Below are 25,677 nucleotides of genomic sequence, written 5' to 3'. Positions count from 1 at the left end.
CACTATAGTGCTAATGAGGCAAGCTGGGTATATTATGGTGGCCCAGCGCACATAACACTCTGGCAAGCAGTGGATCAATGTAGCAAATAAAAGATAGGAGACTCCAGAAGTATATCAAAAATGAGTTTTATAAAAATAAATAAATGAACATAAAAACAATCAGTAAAACATGCTACGCGTTTCTCAGAGCTCACCACTCTGTTTCCTCAGGCAAGTTCTACTGAAATATGACTGAAGTCTCCTATTTAAACCCAAAAGAACTAATTGGGATGTCGGTTACACCCATTACACACCCTTTTAATTAGCTCTTGCTACTATTACCATAGCAACTCTGCTGACTCCACCTAACATTCCTTAAATGGCATATACAACATGTTTTATATATTTACTACAGAGATCTGATAAAGATAACTTCGTATGTTATTCAACATTGGTTAAATTCTTAGTGCAATGTAACAGATCATCCTATAAAACTAAGGAACACTTACATTTGTATAGATAAATCTATCAACCAAAAACCTATATTTATCACAATATAGAGTGACTGTATTTATTTGTAGTTTATATACTTTCCAAATAAAAATAAGTATATGGTACTTAGCTTTATCTTCTTGTTTTTTGTTTGCAGTGCTAGAACCATCTTGTGTTGCAGTATGTGTGAGATATAGCTAATCGATGTATGTAGTTTTTCGCTCGACTTTTGTTTCCTTGTGTTGTCTTATGCAATTGACGGGATTTTCTTATGTTTACTCTTAAAATTCGCTGCGCTCTCTGCCGGAAGTGGTCATGAGCAGTTGCGATCTAGACCAATGTTATTGTATAATTACAGTGTTGTGCACTAAATGTCCAATGAAATATAGAGGTGTGTGCCAGTCATCCAATCAGTGATTTTCTAGAATGGGCCAATCAGTGTAAGTCTGTCGTTCTCTATGTTTGAAATTAGTGCTGATCTTTACCTGTATAGCCTTTAGCTTATATAGCTGTCACCGAACAGACTGAATATCCGGCTATATTGTTACTAGTTTTGATCCTTAAGTTCCTTACTATATATAGAAAAATACCCTTATCTATTAAGTCAAATTAATTTTTGATTGCAAATCATGAACTGAATAAAGGACAATTGTGCCGTAATCTCAATGTTGATGCTGAACTAAAAAAATGTTTTTCTTCACCCCCCATATAGAGGTGTGTCCGTATGAACCAATGATCTTTTATGGATGTTAATAACACTTGTATATATAGATTTAATGTGCTCACGGGCTGATCTTATGACATTAGCTAAACTTTACTTTTATGGATGTTAATAACACTTATATATATAGATTAAATGTGCTCACGAGCTGATATTATGACGTTAACTAAACTTTACTACCAATGGAGTGTCCGTTAGATTTCTATAAGGCTGCATTAAAAGTGTGATGTGAACTATTAACTTTTATGAAATTAATATATAAATTACTTTTAAGATGGAGCTAACCAAGTAATAGAATATTAGCTGTTCTAGTTCATAACTACTCACAGTGGGTTGGTGCCCACTGTGAGTAGTTATGAACTAGAACAGCTAATATTCTATTACTTGGTTAGCTCCATCTTAAAAGTAATTTATATATTAATTTCATAAAAGTTAATAGTTCACATCACACTTTTAATGCAGCCTTATAGAAATCTAACGGACACTCCATTGGTAGTAAAGTTTAGTTAACGTCATAATATCAGCTCGTGAGCACATTTAATCTATATATATAAGTGTTATTAACATCCATAAAAGTAAAGTTTAGCTAATGTCATAAGATCAGCCCGTGAGCACATTAAATCTATATATACAAGTGTTATTAACATCCATAAAAGATCATTGGTTCATACGGACACACCTCTATATGGGGGGTGAAGAAAAACATTTTTTTAGTTCAGCATCAACATTGAGATTACGGCACAATTGTCCTTTATTCAGTTCATGATTTGCAATCAAAAATTAATTTGACTTAATAGATAAGGGTATTTTTCTATATATAGTAAGGAACTTAAGGATCAAAACTAGTAACAATATAGCCGGATATTCAGTCTGTTCGGTGACAGCTATATAAGCTAAAGGCTATACAGGTAAAGATCAGCACTAATTTCAAACATAGAGAACGACAGACTTACACTGATTGGCCCATTCTAGAAAATCACTGATTGGATGACTGGCACACACCTCTATATTTCATTGGACATTTAGTGCACAACACTGTAATTATACAATAACATTGGTCTAGATCGCAACTGCTCATGACCACTTCCGGCAGAGAGCGCAGCGAATTTTAAGAGTAAACATAAGAAAATCCCGTCAATTGCATAAGACAACACAAGGAAACAAAAGTCGAGCGAAAAACTACATACATCGATTAGCTATATCTCACACATACTGCAACACAAGATGGTTCTAGCACTGCAAACAAAAAACAAGAAGATAAAGCTAAGTACCATATACTTATTTTTATTTGGAAAGTATATAAACTACAAATAAATACAGTCACTCTATATTGTGATAAATATAGGTTTTTGGTTGATAGATTTATCTATACAAATGTAAGTGTTCCTTAGTTTTATAGGATGATCTGTTACATTGCACTAAGAATTTAACCAATGTTGAATAACATACGAAGTTATCTTTATCAGATCTCTGTAGTAAATATATAAAACATGTTGTATATGCCATTTAAGGAATGTTAGGTGGAGTCAGCAGAGTTGCTATGGTAATAGTAGCAAGAGCTAATTAAAAGGGTGTGTAATGGGTGTAACCGACATCCCAATTAGTTCTTTTGGGTTTAAATAGGAGACTTCAGTCATATTTCAGTAGAACTTGCCTGAGGAAACAGAGTGGTGAGCTCTGAGAAACGCGTAGCATGTTTTACTGATTGTTTTTATGTTCATTTATTTATTTTTATAAAACTCATTTTTGATATACTTCTGGAGTCTCCTATCTTTTATTTGCTACATTGATCCACTGCTTGCCAGAGTGTTATGTGCGCTGGGCCACCATAATATACCCAGCTTGCCTCATTAGCACTATAGTGTGCTCCATAATATGTGAGTATCTCTCTAAAGGGATCATTTGGGGCTTACAACTGTATCAACTGATTTGCACTAGGAGTCGCCCTCTGTATATTTTTCCAGTTTTCCAGATCTTTTCCATTCAAGAGGAGCAGCCCTTCTCATGGTGCACAGTCAACTGGGACACTGATAAGTTTCCAGACCATCTACCTAGGCATTATCGTTGCCTTCACTACATGTGAGTACAAAATCTGCTAATATATATTATCTACTTACAAAAATTGGCTACACTAGGAGGCGCCCTTTCTTTTTTTGTTTCATTAATATAACTGTGTTTGTTATAAAAAACTGGGGAATGGGTTATAAAGGGATTATCTATCTTTTTAAACAATAAAAATTCTGGTGTAGACTGTTCCTTTAACAGCAGCTGTTTTTCTGCACAAAAATTAAAGGAATGGTAAAGTCAATGTTATGTGAGATGCATAAATCAAAAATATATATTAATACAAGTTGAAACGCTATGTTATTATTTTTTTTTCTTCGATACTTGCATTATCTTATTCTCTTATTCTCTTGCGTTATCCAACTCCGACCCAGGTTATATTTATCTTTTATCTCTGTGACGTGTGCAGCAGTTCCACCGGCTGTATAAATCACTGCCTCAGTGCGCTCCCGATATGGGTATTAAAGAGCACATGCGCAAATTCTGAATTGTCAATGAACAAAGTAAACAATGAATCATGAGATTCATTGTTTACTTCGTTCATGGATAGTGAACAAGAACGCTATGTAGCTTATGTTAACCCATAGTACAAACGAGCATTCAATTTTGATTGTTCGGTATACGCATGCACAAAAAAATCGTGAACGCGCATTGTGTATAAATAACAGCTTGTTATTTATATGCTAAGGGTAATGAATTTAGTTTGCGCATGCACATATCTAACCGTGACGATAGTTGCCTCCCAAAATGACGTATGAAAACAAGCCTGTAGACACGCATTTTCATTTGATGTGTCAGAGATATTGATTTATTCTAGCAAGGGGGGCCGGCAGGGGAACGTGAAAAACATAAGTTATAGATTTACAGAATATTTTACATACACTTCATTTAGAGAAAAAACATATGTTAATTAATTTTGTGACAAACTATTGGTTACTGAAAGATGACAGAATGGAGTTTATCATTCCTTTAACTTTCATTACTTTAAAAAAAATTACAGCCATTTCTAGATTTCATTTACATATTTATTGTAACTGGTATTTTAGGATCCCTTTACAGACGAAAAAAATGTCAGGCAATCCTTGCAGACTTCAAGCTGTATGTTAAAACAGTGAAAACAAATAAAAAGCATGGATCCCTAAAGAAAATATTCCTATCCAAATATACTTGCTTTTCAGTGACAAAGTTTGATCAATATGATCAATTTTAAACCATATACCTATAATGCGAATAAAGTAGCTTATACAGTATGTGGATACTCGAAACAGGAATATGTTTAATGAAAACCCAATCACCTAGATTTAGAGTTTTGTCTGTAAAAACCTGCGGGGCTAACGCTCCTTTTTTTCTTACCGCTCCCTTTAAACAATGCTGGTATTACGAGTTTTCTGAATGGCTGCGTTAGCCTCAGAAAAGTGAGCGTTGTGCCAAATTTAGCTCCACTTCAACCCTCAATACTAGCATTGCTTACGGTAGCGTTAAGCTGGAACTAACACCTGCAAAAAAGCAGCGTTCAGCTCCTAACGCAGCCCCATTGTTTCCTATGGGGAAACACTTTCTAAGTTTACACCTAACACCCTAACATGAACCCCAAGTCTAAACACCCCTAACCTTACACTTATTAACCCCTAATCTGCTGACCCCGCTATCGCTGACACCTACATTATATTATAAACCCCTAAGCTGCTGCTCCAGACACCGCCGCCACCTACATTATAGCTATGAACCCCTAATCTGCTGTCCCTAACATCGCCAACACCTATATTATATTTATTAACCCCTAATCTGCCCCCCCAACGTCGCGGCCACCTACCTACACTTATTAACCCCTAATCTGCCGACCGGACATCGCCGCCACTATAATAAATGCATTAACCCCTAAACCGCCACACTCCCGCCTCGCAAACACTATAATAAATTTTATTAACCCCTAATCTGCCCTCCCTAACATTGCCGCCACCTACCTACAATTATTAACCCCTAATCTGCTGCCTCCAACGTCGCCGCTACTATAATAAAATTATTAACCCCTAAACCTAAGTCTAACCCTAACCCTAACACCCCCCTAACTTAAATATAATTTAAAGAAATCTACAATTAAATAAATTAATCCTATTTAAAACTAAATACTTACCTATAAAATAAACCCTAATATAGCTACAATATAACTAATAATTACATTGTAGCTATTTTAGGATTTATATTTATTTTACAGGCAACTTTGTATTTATCTTAACTAGGTACAATAGCTATTAAATAGTTAATAACTATTTAATAGCTACCTAGTTAAAATAATTACAAAATTACCTGTAAAATAAATCCTAACCTAAGTTACAAATACACCTAACACTACACTATCAATAAATTAATTAAATAAATTACCTACAATTATCTAAACTAAAATACAATTAAATAAACTAAACTATAGTACAAAAAAACCCCACTAAACTACAAAAAAATAAAAAATATTACAAGAATTTTAATCTAATTACACCTAATCTAAGCCCACTAATAAAATAAAAAAGCCCCCCAAAATAATAAAATTCCCTACCCTATACTAAATTACAAAAGTAATCAGCTCTTTTACCAGCCCTTAAAAGGGCTTTTTGCGGGGCATTGCCCCAAAGTAATCAGCTCTTTTACCTGTAAAAAAAATACAAGACCCGCCCCAACATTACCCACCACCCACACACCCCTACTCTAAAACCCACCCAATCCCCCCTTAAAAAACCTAACACTACCCCATTGAAGATCACCCTACCTTGAGCCGTGTTCACCCAGACGGGCACCACTGGTCATCCGATCCGTCCAGAAGGCTTTATCCGATGGGGCAGAAGAGGACATCCGGACCGGGAGAAGGCTTTATCCAAGCGGCATCTTCTATCTTCATCCATCGGGCGCGGAGCGGGTCAATCTTCAAGACATCTGACGCAGAGCATCCTCTTCTTTCCACGGCCGACGACTGAATGAAGGTTCCTTTAAATGACGTCATCCAAGATGGCGTCCCTCAAATTCCGATTGGCTGATAGGATTCTATAAGCCAATCGGAATTAAGGTAGGAAAAATCCGATTGGTTGATTTAATCAGCCAATCGGATTGAAGTTCAATCCGATTGGCTGATTGGATCAGTCAATAGAATGTGAGGTCAATTCTATTGGCTGATCCAATCAGCCAATCGGATTGAATTTCAATCCGATTGGCTGATTAAATCAACCAATCGTATTTTTCCTACCTTAATTCCGATTGGGTGATAGAATCCTATCAGCCAATCGGAATTCGAGGGATGCCATCTTGGATGACGTCATTTAAAGGAACCTTCATTCAGTCGTCGGCCGTGGAAAGAAGAGGATGCTCTGCGTCTGATGTCTTGAAAATGGACCCTCTCTGCGCCGGATGGATGAAGATAGAAGATGCCGCTTGGATGAAGCCTTCTCCCGGTCCGGATGTCTTCTTCTGCCCCATCGGATGAAGACTTCTGGACGGATCGGATGACCAGTGGTGCCCGGCTGGGTGAACACGGCTCAAGGTAGGGTGATCTTCAATGGGGTAGTGATAGTTTTTTTTAAGGGGGGATCGGGTGGGTTTTAGAGTAGGGGTGTGTGGGTTGTAATGTTGGGGGGGTCTTGTATTTTTTTTACAGGTAAAAGAGCTGATTACTTTTGGGCAATGCCCCGCAAAAAGCCCTTTTATGGGCTGGTAAAAGAGCTGATTATTTTTGTAATTTAGTAAAGGGTAGGGAATTTTATTATTTTGGGGGGCTTTTTTATTTTATTAGGGGGCTTAGATTAGGTGTAATTAGATTAAAATTCTTGTAATATTTTTTTTATTTTTTGTAATTTAGTGTTTGTTTTTTTTGTACTATAGTTTTGTTAATTTAATTGTATTTTAGTTTAGATAATTGTAGTTAATTTATTTAATTAATTTATTTATAGTGTAGTGTTAGGTGTATTTGTAACTTAGGTTAGGATTTATTTTACAGGTAATTTTGTAATTATTTTAACTAGGTAGCTATTAAATAGTTATTAAGTATTTAATAGCTATTGTACCTAGTTAAAATAAATACAAAGTTGCCTGTAAAATAAATATAAATCCTAAAATAGCTACAATGTAATTATTAGTTATATTGTAGCTATATTAGGGTTTATTTTATAGTTAAGTATTTGGTTTTAAATAGGATTAATTTATTTAATTGTAGTAATTATATTTAGATTTATTTAAATTATATTTAACTTAGGGGGGTGTTAGGGTTAGGGTTAGACTTAGGTTTAGGGGTTAATAACTTTATTATAGTAGCAGCGACATTGGGGCGGCATATTAGGGGTTAATAATTGTAGGTAGGTGGCAGCGACGTTGTGGGGGGCAGATTAGGGATTAATAAATATAATATAGGTGTCGGCAATGTTAGGGGCAGCAGATTAGGGGTTCATAGCAATAATGTAGGTGGCGGCGGTGTCCGGTCAGCAGATTAGGGGTTAAATAATTTTATTATAGGGTTTGCGATGTGGGGGGGCCTCGGTTTAGGGGTTCATAGGTAGTTTATGGGTGTTAGTGTACTTTGTAGCACTTTAGTTAAGAGATTTATGTTCCGGCGTTAGCCCATAAAACTCTTAACTACTGACTTTTTTATGCGGTAGGAGTCTTGGCGGTAGAGGCTGTACCGCTCACTTCTTCCAAGACTCGTAATACCGGCGTTAGGCAAATCCCATTAAAAATATAGGATACGCAATTGACGTAAGGGGATTTGCGGTAGCCAAAAGTCACGGAAGAAAAGTGAGCGGTACACCTGTACCTGCCAGACTCGTAATACCAGCGGGCGTTAAAAAGCAGCGTTAGGACCCCTTAACGCTGCTTTTTAAGGCTAACGCAGAACTCTAAATCTAGGTGAATGTTTGCATACTTAGTTCTATTTCCAAAACATGCGTGCAAATTAATGGTAGAGTTGAAAGTAAACAAAAATTTAAGTTGAGATGTTGATGTAAAAAATTGAAAACTACTACAACATTTTACCCTGAGATATACTAGCAAATTACAGGAATAAAATATCAGATAAGAACGTTTGTAAATAGGATTTCACATTTGCATATTTTTACTTGTATTTTTAGATGGATATTGTTATCTGTTAATCAGATTACATGGATTTCATATTGTTATGAAAGCTTCATCTGTTATTTCATTAAAAAGTTGGAGGTTCATTATGTGTTGTCATTTTTTATCTCTTTAAAACATGATTGGCTTATATAAATAATGAGAAATGTAGCAAAATAAACTGCAAAGTTATTTTACACACAATTGTATTGTGTATTATTATCAAGATCATTATTTTTCAGGTCAAGTTTGGCCTTAAAGAAGGAAGATACTATGAGCAGCTTTTTCTAGTTACAATAAATGCTTGACATTTGATTTGTCTTTGCTAGAGGTATGGGGAAAAAAAAGGAAAAGTTTATGTTATTTTGGAAATGTATTTTAAACTTTGTTGGTCCAGAATTTTTTAATACCAGAAACAGCAAAGAAAGTAAACATTACCCACTAAGATATTTTAATCTAATATATATTTATATCTTTAAATTGGTTGCATAGGCAAATTCAGTGTTCTGCATCTATTCATTATCTCCAAATATATTTTGTTTTAAAACTTAAAGGGACATAAACCCCAAAAATGTCTTTCATGATTCAGATAGAGAATACAATTTTAAACAACTTCCCAATTTACTTCTATTATTTAATTTGCTTCCTTCTCTTGTTATCCTTTGCTGAAAGGTTTACCTAGGAAAGCTCAGGAGCAGCAAAGAACCTAGGTTATAGCTGCTGAATGGTGGCTGCATATATATACTGATTGTCATTGGTTCACCCATGTGTTCAGTTAGAAACCAGTGGTGCATTGCTGATCCTTCAAGAAAGCATACCAAAATAATTAAGCAAATTTGATAATAGAAATAAACTGGAAAGTTGTTTAAAGTTGTATGTTCTTCCTAAATCATGAAAGAAAATTTGTGGGTTTCATGTCCTTTTAATAATAAAAATGTTGCTTGAGAAAGCATAAAGGGGAAAAACAAAAATGAAAAGGTGTCCCTGTTAACTATAAACTTTATTAAACAAATGCAGGTGGCCCTCGGTTTACGCCGGTTCAATTTGCGTCTTTTCAGCATAACTGTCACGCTCGACCGCCGGGGTGCTCCGGCGGTCCTCTTTGCGCGCTCTGGTCTCCATGGCGACGTCAGCTCGGCTTTTGCCGTCCCTTCTGCTGACGTCACTGTTAGGTTTCATAGCCCGGGCTTCCGGTTTCCTCGGTGCCCGTTTGTTGTTTCCTTCGTGGCTCCTGTGATTTGAGTCTGTATCTACCCTCAAGCTGCCTGATAATCTGTTGCCGAACTTTGCAAGTACTGACTACTCTGTGTTAACCCTCAAAATGCCTGATTACCTGTTGCCGAACTCTGCAAGTACTGACTACTCTGTGTTAACCCTCAAACTGCTTGATTACCTGTTGCCAAACACTGCAAGTACTGACTACTGTGTGTTAACCCTCAAACTGCTTGATTACCTGTTGCCGAACTCTGCAAGTACTGACTACTCTGTGTTAACCCTCAAACTGCCTGATTATCTGTTGCCAAACTCTGCAAGTAGTGACTATTCTGTGTTAACCCACAACAGTCTGTTGTGTGATTATTTAATTAGGTTTATAATGCTGTTTAGCATTTAAAGTCTTAATTTCAAAAGTTTAAAAATAATGTATTAGGTGTTACTTATGACAATTTTGAGAGGGGCCTGGAATCTAAACTCCCTCACTTCCCATTGACTTACATTATAAACTGGGTTTCAATTTACAACGGTTTCGATTTACAAACATTCCTTCTGGAACCTAACCCCAGCGTAAACTGAGGGCTACCTGTAAATGTATCATGCTAAAGAGACACCAAAATTAATTTAAAAAACTGTGGTATTCAAGCCAACACTTTCTACCATAAAAATACCAAAGGAAGTGGATTATCTTATTAACTGCAGAAGGTCTATTTATGGAAAAATTGTTCTCTACAAATAGACATTGGTTTTTGGATTATAGGTGTTATACAGTAAGCATACATTTTGAGATTTTGTTGTTATATGGTTGGAACTAAAAAGTGTTGTGATACAACTCTACTTTAGTATATTAAAGGGACAGTCTAGTCCAAAACAAAGATAGGGCATGTAATTTTAAACAATTTTTCAATTTACTTCTATCACCAATTTTGCTTTGTTCTCTTGATATTCTTAGTTGAAAGCTCAATCTTGGAGGTTCATATGCTAATTTCTAAGCCCTTGAAGTCCAGACCTCAACCCGATTGAAATGCTGTGGTGGTACCTTAAGAGAGCTGTGCATAAACAAACGCCGGCAAACCTCAATGAACTGAAGCAATGTTGAAAAGAAGAGTGGGCCAAAATTACTCCACAACGATGTGAAAGACTGATAAAGGTGGTTCTACAAGATATTGCATCATAAGGTGTACTTCGTTTTTCACACATGGCGTCTACATTTTGGATTTATTTTTGTTGAATAAATCATAACACGGTGTAACATGTCATGTGTTGTTGTTCCTCTGAGTCTGTATTTACCTAATTTTAAGACCTGCTAAGGTCCAGATGATTTTTACTATGCCCTGAGACATAAAACCATAGAATTCAAATAGGGTGTACTTTCTTTTTCCCATGAATATATATATATATATATATATATATATATATATATATATATATATATATATATATATATATATATATATATATATATATATATATAAGCAGTATTTATTATGCATGCCATTAAAAATGTTTTTAAAAATAGGATATGCTCAAAGATATTGAGATTTTGGATCATTTTACCCTCTGTCTTTATTACCTCTAGCTTTAGAATCGCTTTTTAAATTTGTTGTAGATGTGACCAAAATTATTCTAGCAGAAGACTTACAGAAGAATTTATTACAAAAATTACTCTTAAATAATTCTTAAAATGCTAGTTATTTAATGGTTTAATTGAAATTTTAAGTACATCTTGCATGCTTGGAATATGGTTTCTGTAATAATTTGTAATAATTTAGGAATAAATCATGCAAAAGTCAACTCTCCAGCTAACTGGAAAACAGTTGGCTGAAGTTAGTAACCCAGGTTTATGCTGAGCTACTATGGAAAAAAATGTTTTCAAAACTGAACCAACTTTAAGTTTTAAAACATCCAAGATCAACAAACTTCCTAAGAAAAGTTGTTAAAATAGCTTTTGGTTTGAATCACACACGATCCTTGAATTCACCAATGATGTTAGTGTTAATTTACATCCTGTTATAGTAATTATGCCTTGTGTATCTGGCAAAGCTTGGGAAGATGCAAAGGATGACATTTGACATTTTGAACATTTAAAAGGGATTAAAAAAAAACAATCTCACCATAATGTGGTCTTTTTTGGGGATCAAAAGTAGCTCAACACATTGATTAATCACATACAATGGTTTTGGCTCATTTAACAGTTATGGTTAGTATTCTATTGTTTGAGATGTCACAAGAGAATTGTTTATCTTTTTTTTCTTAGTATTAACTAATATATTGTATGCATTGTGTTTCAAAATGATGTTTTATATCCTTTGTACCTACACTATGCACGCCTTACCTTTTTAACCCCTCACCCTTTCAAGATTTTTTTGAAATGTTTGATTTGTTAAGAGTTGCATTGTGATATGTTTTCTATGTACTACTTTAAACTGCAATAAATAATATTTCAATTAAAAAAATAATCTTACCATGTAAACTATTAGCATTCGTCTAGTGTAGCTATACATGACCTACTTACAAAAATGGTAACTTTTCAACGTAGCATTTTAATATATATATATAAATAATCCCATAGCAAACTTCTAACTGAAACTGAAATTAACTACTTTTTGTTTAAAAATCAATTTTGTCTCTTTGTGTTATGGATTTGTATTGCATTGTATTTAGGCAATGGTGGTGTATTTCCTGAATGTAAGTTTCTTTTAATATTTTTTTAATTAAGTGTAACATATTATTCATCGCCATATATAAAACCTGAATTGTAATATGTTTTGTTATCTTAAAGTCTTTTAAATCTTATACAAAAGATCTAATGGAACACAATCCCTATTGTTTTCTCGCTCTATTTGAACCAATGAAGAAGTTGTTTGAATTCAGCTGCCATACATTAAGGGAAGCTCAGGAATTATTTTCATTTATTGGTTAAAAAAAAACACAGGTTTAGTGTAGAGAATATTCCCCAGGCTGCACACTAATTTATATTGAAGTCTAACCTTTTAGAAGAATGATTAAGTGTGACAAGGGCAGTAGGTGATAGCTGGATCTTATACGTGCAATTGAAAAAGAACAAACATATCTTTCTAATGAGACTGAGGTTTTGAAACATCCTATTTTTGTTGAAAATATGTCTTACATTCATTCTTGAGACAGGTCATTATCAATATCAGAGAGAAAAATGATATAATATTCCCAATACTTATGGGAATGTTTATGGAAATATAATTACCTTTAGAATCATCTTGTGAATAATCTTTAAAAAAGCAATTTCTAAGGAACTTAGTTTTAAGAATACATTTTCCATGAACAGCAAAACTATTGGAGTAGTTCTGCCTGATTGAGTGACTTTATACAATATTAAATTAAAGGTTTGAATTTATTTATGTTTTGAAAGTTGCAAAATGTAATATTTTCATCAAAATATTCAAAAAGCAAAAGTTGGAAAACATGGTTCCTTTAAAACAAAGTTTTTAAGCTCAAAAATACCAAACTTTCAATAACAAGCAATACAAAATGGGAATTTATCATATGTAATTTTTATAGAGTAATACATTTACATACCAAAACTGGACAGTTCCTAATAAATTATTTGTATTAGAATTATTGAAAAAGTAGTAATGGTACACCAAACGGAGTTAACATTTTTTAATTATACCTGTGTAAAGTTAAAAAATCACAGACACGTCTAAATAAATCAGTTTGCCAAAATATTCCAGGTCTACAAAGTTAGCACAAAATTTCATATCTCAGCCTTTATTCAACTAAACCCAAGGGATTGGTTAACATGGTAGAAACATTTAAACTGTAAGCCACAGTCAGCATTAATCAATCGCTACAATCACATTTTGTATAGCACATTTATGTTTCATAAAGACTAGAAACAGTAAAAAAAAAAAATTCAGTTGCAGAATTTAAGTTGCTTTAAAGGGACACGAAACCCAATTTTTATTCTTTTGTGATTTAGATAGAGCATGCAATTTTAAGCAACTTTCTAATTTACTCCTATTATCGTTTTTTTCTTTGTTCTTTTGCTATCTTTATTTGAAAAAGAAGACATCTAAGCTTTTTTTGTTCAGACTCTGGACAGCACTTTTTTATTGGTGGATGAATGTATCCACCAATCAGCAAGAACAACCCAGGTTGTCCACCAAAAATGGGCCAGCATCTAAACTTACATTCTTGCATTTCAAATAAATATACCAGGAGAATGAAGAAAATTTGATAATAGGAGTTAAATTAAAGGTAAAGTTGCGGCTCTCGGATCATTCATATATGTAGCCTATGCGCTAATATATGAAAACGCTAACTTTTAATAAAAAAAAATAATTGTAAAATTATATTTTTTATATATTACATTTGCTATTGACAGCACCGTCGCTCCACCCTCGATTTGACTTCCTGGTAAGTGCTCTATCCCATGTAGAAAGCGGCCCCACCCGCTTTCTACGTAAGCAGCCAGGCTCACTCCCTATTAACTAAGATGTGCGCATTGTGTTGGGCATGCGCTGTAGATAGAGGGGGCGGTTTGTCTACAATCGTGGGCACCTAATGGCCATGATTTCAATTGGATGCCGGCGTTTACGTCACCATAACAAAATATGTGACACAGAGCCAGGCATTACACTGAACTCTAGTATTTAAGGTTTGCAATGTCATTATATTGTTTATTATTCAAAATGAAAAAAAATTATGAATTAAACTTATGTTTATTTTTATTGATCTTTCAAATCCTGCTTTTCATATGGTGCAACTTTACCTTCACTTTAACTAGAAAGTTGCTTAAAATTATTTCATGCTCTATCTGAATCACAAAAGAAAAAAATTGGTTTCAGTGTCCCTTTAATCCTATTGAAATATGCTATTTCCAAGAGTAAAAAATATAGAAGAATAGACGAAAATATTTTGGAACAAACTTTGCCTTGTATACTAAGCAGGTTTGAAGGCTGTGAGTGGAAAATACGTATTTTCTGCCCTCTTTGCCATGCCACTATTGCCTGGGGACTGTTGATGGATTGTTCAGCAAAAGCGCTGCCCTGTTGCTTTGATAGGGATCTCAATGACTTCTGCCTCATCCCCCCACGCGGTTTATTGGCGTCATTATGGGAGGAGTTAATCCAAGAAAATAACAAAATAGAAGAGATAAATAGAGAGAATGATCAGATTTTATAACGAATGCTACATATCTGTTACCTACGTATTGACACTGCTGCGCATCACACAAGCTGCAGGTCTCCGGTTGCTCCTGGTGTTTCAGTACCATGGAGAGCTCCAGGCTGCGCTTTCTGGCTCTGGGCAGCTGCTTGCTGTTAATTGTTGCTGTGAGTGGTCAAGAGGACAGCTCCGAGCTAGAGACCAGGGCACTAAGGGACTTCTACCCGAAGGACACCCTACCCTCAAGTGAGAAGGAACTGGTGAGTTATAATTAATGCTTGGAGAGCATTGCGCGCTGTCTTAATGAACAATAAGCATGAAGAAATACATATTAATAGGCACTACTTTGAAATTGCATTTATATGAATGTTAGAAAATCTGAAATCTATAGTAAAATGGATAATAATGAATCCGATGAATCCGTGTATGTAATGTAATTTATTCATAGAAGCTCTGCAGATCAGAATAAGGTTTCCAAATAAAGGATATATTATGTATTGATGCTTCTAATTAGAAGACTTCAAAACTTTTATAATTTATTGTCAGTTCCATCAATGAGTACTTTTAGTATCTTGACGGCAAGAGAGAGCTGTCTTTCATTTCACAACAATACTGCAGCTCTCAAGTCAAGGGTACATATATACTGTACTATATATATATATATATATATATATATATATATATATATATATATATATATATATATATATATATATATATATATATATATATATATATATATATATTGATAGTAAAGAAAAGTAAAGAAGCTCATCTGTTATATTTTGTAGCTCGGGGCTCTTCAAGAAGTTTTGGAGAAATTGCAGAATAAACGTGTGCCTTTGTGGGAGAAGAAATTCGGTCAAGTTCCAGTGGTGAGTTTGGGAAGCTAACATATTTAAAGTGTGTCATGTAAAATGAGGAGTTTAGTTATATCCTAGACCACAAACTTAATTATTTTTCTAAAGGGCAAGCTCTGTCATTTCAGAGAAAACTCACACCAAAACTCTAGCTTTCCAGTTGGGTAACCGTAAAATACATATTGGGCTTCAAATTAAATGACAGACTCAAAGGAAAAAAAATATGTTATGCTGTCAACAATTTTATTTTTGTAACGTAAGCTCAATGAATCACTGTTTACTGCTGGATAAAATAGGTGGAATGGAAAGTAGTATGTCAAATTTACAGTAAACTCTGCTGGAATTCTACTTCTTATTGTAAAGTGAGTTCTGTGAATGTATGGAAGGCTAGTGAACGTTGTGAGGGTTTTATTATGGCTAATATTGATCTGCAATAGAGTGTAAGGTAAATAGCCCATAAGACAAGGCATAGACTGATTGGTCATTTAGAATAGACACTTTTTATACATGGAATACAATCTCAAAGCAATTGCTTTATCTTATGTAACTGGTAATATATTGCTATTTCTTTTTTCACCTGTCATCTATGACATGAACTTATTAAGTTCTAGATGTATCTTAAATTGTTTATAATGCAGTCTTCTGCTAAATTGAATGCGTCTTTTCATTAATGTAATTTACCCTATATCTTTCAGTGTGATGTTGGAGAGCAATGTGCAGTCAGGAAAGCATCACGAATTGGAAAATTATGTAACTGTCCAAGAGGTGCAGTCTGCAACTTCTTTCTCTTAAAATGTCTATAGAATAAAGCAAATTCATCTGATCCTCAGCAGCAGCAGTGAGCAACTGAAATAAAGACTTGGAGGATACAAAATGAATGATTATAACAATGACTTTTACATTTGTGAAATGATTTGCAGCATATTCTGTTTATTGTCTTACTGTGCGTCCTGTCACAAATTTACAAAATAAAAAGAAACTCTCTTTTGTAAATCAACGTTTATCATCAGAAGAACAGTGAATGTGTGTGTGGGAGCTGTTATTTTTCCTGACCAGCTTATTAATAATATCTTATCACAATTTCATATTTTTCTTGCACATTGAGGATAAAAACACAAATACAAAGATGCTTTTATATTAGTGAAACTGCATAGAGTCTGTGCAATTTTAAAAATAAGCAAAACACTTAACAGTCATTGAACTTTCAAGTTTAAAAATGTTAAACTGGAGATATAAATGATATAATGAGATATAATATATAATGAGAAATGTTAGCAGAGACAAATTTATGGTACTATTTAAAGGGGCATGAACCCCAACATTTTTCTTTCATGATAAAGATAATGTGATTTTTAAAATATTTTCTTATATTGTCAATTTTCTTTGTTCTTTTGGCATCTTTTGTTAAAAAGCAGGGAAGATCAGAAGTGTGCATATGTCTGGAGCACTATATGACAGCAGTTTTGCAAGAATACTAGATGTCAGCACTATTATCTGCTATGTAGTGCTCCAGATGCCTACCTATGTATCTCTTCAACAAAGAATATCATAGGTACAAAGCAAATTTGGTAATAGAAGTAAATTGGAAACTTTTTTTTAATTGCATGTTCTGTCTTAATCACAAAATAATGTTTTAGGGTTTCATATCCCTTTAATAGCAAACCTTTATTTATTTTATTTCCCTTTTTTCTTCATTAATTATTAAAAAAAATACTGTTTTATTTTCTATTTGAGTCAGTATTCAGTTGAATAAAATCTATCATCCAATTTTAAACACCATAATCCAGAATAATTCTTATGAACTTCCTGTTTAGCATTTCCTTTGATCAGAGATATAGGATTATGACATAGCTAATTAAAAAATGTTTTTCATAGTGGAGAACTTTATATTCCCCCTGTGGTTTTATGTTTTATTTCTTTACATTCTTCTTGGAGGAAAATACATTGTTTGATTATTGTTATTTTGCATTGACAAATGTCTTTAAAGCATAAAGAGCTGAAGAGGGATTTTTATATGTGAACTATCGATGTTTATTCCCATGAAAAGTAAGATCTCTATATTTATTTCTTGTCTAGAGAGTCGGGATTTTTTTCACATCATTATTCTCTTTTAATAAAGTCCGGTATGCCATTTTGATTATTTTCAGAGAATATTATTATATAGAAAACATTTTCTGCACTCAAGTTTCCCTAATTTCTCACATCAATCACAGAATAGTATATTTTTATAAACCTATGAAGATTTCACATACGGATATTGCTCATAGAAGGTTATTGTTTTTATAAACTAATAGTTTGACATTCTTAACTTTTGAAAACTAATATATATCAGTGTAAGACAAATTCATATATTGTGAGTACTAATGTAATGCCATTAGTGGGATACTCTAGCTAGACTGACTAGGTCATGTGCTACTGGATCTTGTGATAATTGCCTGGCACACCCTGCAGTGTATTTTTTTTTATCTCAGTCATGTCTAAAGGGACATTACACTCAAAATTGTATTCTCAATAAAGGGCCAGATTACAATTGGAGAGCAATATATCCCTTTCGCTAAAGCAATATGTGCGATCCACTTTGAAATACCAATACTAATGTGCACTGGTATTACAAGTTAGGTGCAATGCGAACGCGACCTCACATTCGCATTGCACAGAAGCATTGCACTCACAAGAGCACACTTCCATAGACTCAGACGGTATCAGAACCTTGCATAGTGAATGGGTAAGTACCACAGCGAAGGGGTAAGTAGCGCAGCGATGGCAGCATAGTTTTAATTATATATGTATATGACTATATACCAAAATGTAGTATGTAGCAATAGCGGACCAGCTCAAATCACAAAAAGACCTTAATGGTGCATAAAATATGTATGCATAATGAGTTTCCCAATAGGAGGAAAATCAGAGCTATTTTGCGGTCACAGGCTCCCACTACAAACATGCAGTTATAATCCCTCAAACAGCAATCAAATGCCTTCTTCCACGAGACCGGTTACTCACCGCTATTCGTAGTGGAGACCAATGCAGCCTGAAAGTAGGTCAGGGATTCCGCTGTACGTCCGTAGGATCCGTAGTGGTTAGCCAGATGCACTTCCACACAACCGGAATACACCACTTGCTCTGCTCGTTATGTCCTCTCACTTCCGGGTACTCCGTAGTGTCACAGACACTCCTCCACTATGTGACCGATAACGCGCCAATCAGCAACAGCTGAACCACTCAAGGAAAAGGTGCCTGGCTGGCAGGGATAGTCAACAGCGATATTGAAAGAGGTGATGCCGGCACACTTCAGGATAAAAACCAAGTCTTTATTGAGTCACATTAGAATGGCAAGATCACGCCTTACATGTTTCAGCATTGTTGCCTTAGCCAACTCTTATGACTAAGGCAACAATATCGAAACATGTAAGGCGTGATCTTGCTATTTTAATGTGACTCAATAAAGACTTGGTTTTTATCCTGAAGTGTGCCGGCATCATCTCTTTCAATATCGCTATATGACTATATACATATATATTTGTGTGCTAATGTGTGTAAATACACTTATTAACACATATATATATATATATATATATATATATATATATATATATATATATATATATATATGTATATTGTCATATACATATATATTTACTTAGAACACACAGTTCCCATAGACCACAATATAAAGGCACTTTTCTAACACCCCACTCCCACCAACTTTAGACCCCAAAAACTGCCTAGTGCAGTTGATTTTTTTTTTAAAAAAATACTAATTTATTTTAAAATAAAAAACTATAAAGCCCTCTATTTTGAGGGCATTTGGGGCACTTTTAGAAAATTAACCAGAGATCAAATCTCTGGTTAATTGTCTGGGTGCTAATTGATACCGCAAGCTTGCTGTAGCAATAACCAGCCACATGTAATGAATGGTTAATTATCGCTCACCAGCAAACGGGCAAATTTGCCTGTTTGCGGGCGTGATAATTTAGCGATTCACTTGTAATCTAGCCCAAAATGCATAATTATGCAAAACTAAAAAAAAATGCAATGCCCTTTCATTATTTATTTTGCCTGTATTTTCACTGTGAATAACGTAGTGCTTCCACTTCAATCAAAAGAGACTGAAGTGAATTCTGTGGAATGCAGAACTTTGACAATCCTACATGCTGCACAGTAATTGGTTGATGTATAGGATATTGTTTACATCTTTGCCTAATTGGCTACAGTGAAGTAAAATAAGCAACATTCAAGAGGCACTTCAAGGTTTGTAGCCAGGGATGATAAAACAATGCAGATTATTCAAACAAAATGACAGGTTTTAAACACTTTCAAAAATTAAATTGATTGTCTATGCAAATCTATTGCAATATAGTTTAGAGATACTAATAATGGAAACAAAAACATGTAAAGTCTTAATATATAAACATCCTTCAAGTGAACAATGCTGTCTTTAAATTGAAGTCATTACTGTGGCTTACACAAGTGTATATATATATAAATATATATTTCTGCCTGGCAACACTGAGTAATGTGTCATTGTTATTGTACAAATCTGACAAAGCAGTCATACAGGATCGTTCTTATTTTTTTGTCTTCTTTGTCAGTGTATAATTACTGCGTAAAATGGTATACTGCTTTTCTAAGGTGAAAATACTGACAAATTCCAACCTGGTTCATCATACAATATTCAAGCTTAAGAAGCAGAGTGACAAATAATAAAAATATAGTTTAACAGTCATTATTATCATGTGACATAAATAATGTGTGTGTCTACAAAATGTATAGAGTCAAAATATAACAACTTTGAATGATAGAGTATTATGCATAGTTGTCTTACTATCATATGATATCATTTTTACTAATAACAATATTAAAACCTTTAAATAAACTCAAGCTATTTTGATATTTGTAACGCTCGTATTTCTTATGCATCTATATTTAATTAGTTTAATAAATAAACAAAGCGACAGATACATTTATTAACAAACATGACATTTTCAAGTCTTAGTTAAAAAAAAAATAGATCCTGCGTGAGTTCTTGTTAACTACAGCTGCCAACTTTAAATGTTTTAATTATGTGATAGTAAATGTATTTTTAATTTTTTTTACGGCCATTACAAGCTGTATTCCTTGGGGTTAAATTAGCTCTAAATGGAGAAAAGATTACACTTGGTTGGGTTTCCATAATTATATTATCTTAAAATAAATTGAATAAATGCTTCTTCCCTCAATTTATTTAATCATGTAAACACCACAAACAGAGAATATCAATTACGAATAATTATATTTGCATTGAAACATTATTTACAATAACATGAACGTCTTCTTCCACTGAAACTCAACATTTTCTTTTACAAAATTGTATGTCTTAAAGAGTCAGTAAAAAACCTTGTAGTTTAAAAACATTTCTGTTGTTTTGCTATAGAAGAATAATATATCTAAACATTTTTAAAACAAATTAATATCTTGTATGCTGCAATTGTTTTTCAGTAAGCCAACTCCACCCACCATTTGCATTATTTGAAGGAGCCAATCATAGCTTGAGTCGGCAGGCAACAAGACTAGTCACAGACTTAAAGTTTATTGTTTTGAAGTTGCAATCAGTTAAAGCAAATTAAGGAAAGATGTGAAGCATGGTTAGCCTGCAAAGTCATCATGAAGCATGATTAAGGACTAGGTGCACTCATACTTCAACACTAGAAACAAATGAAGGTTTATGTGAGTGTCTGACACCTACTGTATTATCTGGAACACACTTTATACTGATAATCAAAACTGCCACGATGCAGCAATATATTCAAAAGGGATCTGTGGCATTGTTGAGAAAGGTGGCGAAATATACCAAGAGGCTGGCATCAGTGTTTAAAGGCAGCATCACTGAGAGGCATTTTACTATACATTGCACTAGGTGGCGATGCTGGCAAAATATTCCAAGAGGCGTTGCAACCTACATTGGCGATTTAAAGTAAAAGATCCCTTTTGCATATATCGCACAACAATATAAACCTACCGCAGCCTACACTATTAACCCCCAAACCAACATAACCCTCCACTGCAATAACCCCTACACTACTTAAAAGCACACTGCTGCGTTCTCAGGGCTAACTCTGCTACACATTTTACACTAATTGGCTTTATCAGATAACAACTGCAAAACAGAATACTTTATACTAACTTTATGACTGTGGATAGCTTTGTAAAGCCAAATATGGCAAGTGGTGGCTATTGAAAAATAATTGCTGTATAAAGGATGTTAATTTATTTTTAAAACATTATGACTTGGCTATGGTATTCTATAGCAGCATAACAGAAATGTTTGTAATTATAAGGTGTTTACTCTCCCTTTAACAACTGCAATATGCTTTTGTATATATTCCATAACTGAAATTGTATAACTCACATTCTACACTCTACCCAAGTTGTTTGGTTTGGATGCAGCCTGCTATGTTGTGGTTTATGGAAACACAATCAGAATGGTCCATTATTATATGTAATATCTTTCATTATTCAGTATCTACACTAGAGGCCTCATTTACTATCTGGCATATGTTCCAAACCAGTTTGTCCTCTGTACACAGTTATCATTGCACAAGGATTTCTTTGTGCAGTGCTGCCACCTGCTCTCACACAACTAATCACACGAGAGAAGGACCTGTCAATCAAAAACAACAAATGAGTATGACCATTGTATCTTAACTTGTGGTAAAGTCTCCAAAGCAGTCTCTGCTGCTTAGTAAATGAAGCACTTATTCCCACTGTGCTTCTCTTTATGTTAAAATACATTGTATGACTTTGTATTTGTAAAGTACTGTGATCATGGACAGTATAGAACAATTAAAAATAAAATACACTTTCCTTATACATCACCAGAAAGGGGCAAAGCCTCTGTGAAGAAGGAGATTCCAGTCTTACAAGAGATCACCAATTATCCAACAGTGTCACTGTCAGCCCCTACATCTATATCACTAACAGATCAAAGCAGACAGGAGTTTTTAAGGATTGCTGGAATGGCATTGCAACAATTTCAGTGTTGAAACTACTAATATGACCCATGATTTTTTGGGTACTCTATGTCTTTTGACTTTATTGTTTTTAGTTATGTTTTATTTTTCTTTCTGTCGTTGTTCTTGTTTTTATTACATGATTTAAACAATTTTAAGTTAAGTGAGAAATACAAAAAGGCACTTGATCAAGTAGACTGGGAAGATTTTTAAAGGACAGTAAAACACCTTCAGCTAGATTACGAGTTGTGCGTTTGTGTTTTAACGCTGAAAAAAATGGTAATTTCAGCATTAAAACAGCACCACAGCCATTACAAGTCTTGTCGGTATAGCTGTACCACAAGCATTTTAGCCTGTAACGCAACGTCAGTCCCGCACTCGTAAAAATTACGTTTTTTCATGGGATTCCTATAGCGCTGACATTACGAGTTTTGCAGTGAGGCTAAAAAACCTGCGTTACAAACAAGATCCGTAACACCATCTAAAAGCAGTAGTTATGAGTTTTACGCTACAAAACTGTAACATAAAACTCATAACTAAACTGCTACAAAGTACACTAAACACCCATAAACTACCTATTAACCCCTAAACCGAGCCCTCCCGTATCGCAAATACTCTATTAAACTTATTAACCCCTAACCTGCTGCTCCCGACATCGCCGCCACTAAAAATAATTATTAATCCCATTCTGCTGCTCCCCGACATCGCCGCCACTATACTAAAGTTATTAACCCCTAAACTGCTGCCCTCCCGCATCGCAAACACTATTTAAATATTATTAACCACTAATCTGCCGTCCGCCCAAATCGCCCCCACTGTACTAAAGTTATTAAGCCCTACACCGCCGCCACTATAATAAATCTATTAACCCCTAAAACAAAAGCCCCCCACATCGTAATAAATTAAATTAATCTAGTAATCCCTAAACCTAACCCTAACGTAACCCTAACCCTAACCCTAAACCTAACACCCCCTAATTTTAACATAATTCAAATATAGCTAAATTAAACTTACAATTATTAACTAAATAATTCCTATTTAAAGGGACACTCAGGTTAAATTAAATTGTCATGACTCAGATACAGCATGTAATTTTAAACAACTTTCCAATTTACTTCCATTAAAAAAAATGTGCACAGTCTTTTATATTTACATTTTTTTGAGTCACCAGATCCTACTGAGCATGTGCAAGAATTCACAGACTATACGTATATGCATTTGTAATTGGCTGATTGCTATCACATGGTACAAGGGGAGTGGAAATATACATAACTTTGAAATTTGTTATTAAAAAAAATCTACTACTCATTTGAAGTTCAGACTAAGTGCTATTGCATTGTCTTGTTATCTTGCATTTGTTGATTGTGCAAATCTAATGTGTTGACTGGTCCTTTAAAACTAAATACTTACCTGTGAAATAAAACCTAAGCTAGCTACAATATAACTAATAGTTATATTGTAGCTAGCTTAGGTTTTATTTTTATTTCCCAGGTAAGTTTGTATTTATTTTAACTAGGTAGACTAGTTAGTAAAAAGTTATTAACTATTTACTAACTACCTAGTTAAAATAAATACAAACCTACCTGTCAAATAAAACCAAACCTGCATTACACTAAAACCTACCATTACAAAAAAAAATTATACAAAATAATAAAAATTATTCCTATTCTAATACCCTTAAAAAAAATATACCACCCCAAAATAAAAAAAAACCCCTAATCTATAATAAACTACCAAGGGCCCCCAAGGGCATTTTGGGGGACCCTTAAAGGGGCCTTTTGTAGGCCACTAACAGTATACAAACCCCCACCACACAAAATAAAAATAAAGTAAAACCTAATCTACCCATTGCCCTGAAAATAGCATTTGTATGGGCATTGCCCTTAAAAGGTCATTTAGCTCTTTTGCCGCCCAAGCCCTAATCTAAAAATAAAAACCCACCCCAAAAAGAAAAAAATACATTACACAAAATAACAAATTATCAAAAAAATTAAAAATTATGCCTATTCTAATACCTATTTAAAAAAAAAAAACACCACAAAATAATAAAAAGCAAACAAATCTAGAATAAACTACCTATAGTCCTTAAAGGGGCCTTTTTTAGGGCATTGCGCTAAGTTAAACAGTTCTTTTACCTGATAAACAATTACAAAGACCCACTAACATTACAAACCCCCACCCCCCCCAAACCCACAAAATAAAAATAAAAAACTATCTAAAAAACCTAATCTACCCATTGCCCTGAAAATGGCATTTGTATGGGCATTGCCCTTAAAAGGGCATTTAGCTCTTTTGCTGCCCAAACCCTAATCCAAAATAAACCCACCCAAAAAAAACTTTAAAAAAACCTAACACTAACCCCCAATGATCCACTTACAGTTTTTTGAAATCCTGCTTGATTCATCATCCAATAGAATGAGAGCTGCTTAAATCCTATTGGCTGATTTGAACAGCCAATAGGATTTTAGCAGCTCTAATTCCTATTGGCTGATTCAAATTTTTCAGCCAATAGGAATGCAAGGGACGCCATTTTGAAATGTTTCCTTGCATTGAAGATCCAGTGTACGGCGGCGACCGTATGAAGAGGATGCTCCGCGCCGGATGTCTTCAGGATGGACCCACTCCACGCCACCGGGATGAGGATAGAAGATGCCGCCTGGATGAAGATAGAAAAGGCTGCCTGGATGAAGACTTCTCGCCGCCTGGATGAGGACTTCGCCACCTGGATGAAGATAGAAGAGGCCATCTGGATGAAGACTTCTCGCCACCTGGATGAAGATAGAAGAGGCCACATGGATGAAGACTTCTCGCCGCCTGGATGAAGATAGAAGAGGCCATCTGGATGAAGACTTCTTGCTGCCTGGATGAAGATCGTTCAAGCAGGATTTTAAAAACTTGTTTTTTATTTTTAGATTAGGGCTTGGGCAGCAAAATAGGTTTTTTTTTGTTTTGTTTTGTAGCAAAAGAGCTGTTAACTTTATGACAATGCCCTACAAAAGGCCCTTTTAAGGGCCCTTGTAGTTTATTATAGATTAGGGCTTTTTATTTAGCAGTGTTTTTTTATTTTTTAAAAGGTATTACAATTTTTATTGTTTTGTGTAATTTCGTTATTTTTTGTAATGGAAGGTTT

General features: G+C 34.4%; 1 protein-coding gene and 1 long non-coding RNA gene across 3 annotated transcripts in view; one reads left to right on the top strand and one right to left on the bottom strand.

The window, feature by feature from the left end:
* LOC128663417 (uncharacterized) overlaps positions 1-25,677 on the bottom strand; it is a 131,716-nt gene that overhangs the window by 51,876 nt on the left and 54,163 nt on the right. The gene's annotated exons all lie outside the window — the stretch shown is intronic.
* Positions 14,806-16,361, top strand: LOC128663416 (cocaine- and amphetamine-regulated transcript protein-like). The gene is made up of 3 exons (XM_053717738.1): positions 14,806-14,958; positions 15,490-15,573; positions 16,254-16,361. The coding sequence occupies exons 1-3, from the start codon at positions 14,806-14,808 to the stop codon at positions 16,359-16,361; spliced, it is 345 nt and encodes a 114-aa protein (XP_053573713.1).

The sequence above is a fragment of the Bombina bombina genome, chromosome 6, assembly GCF_027579735.1.
Source record: "Bombina bombina isolate aBomBom1 chromosome 6, aBomBom1.pri, whole genome shotgun sequence".
Taxonomy (NCBI): domain Eukaryota; kingdom Metazoa; phylum Chordata; class Amphibia; order Anura; family Bombinatoridae; genus Bombina; species Bombina bombina.
This window is presented reverse-complemented; position numbering and strand designations above follow the sequence as displayed.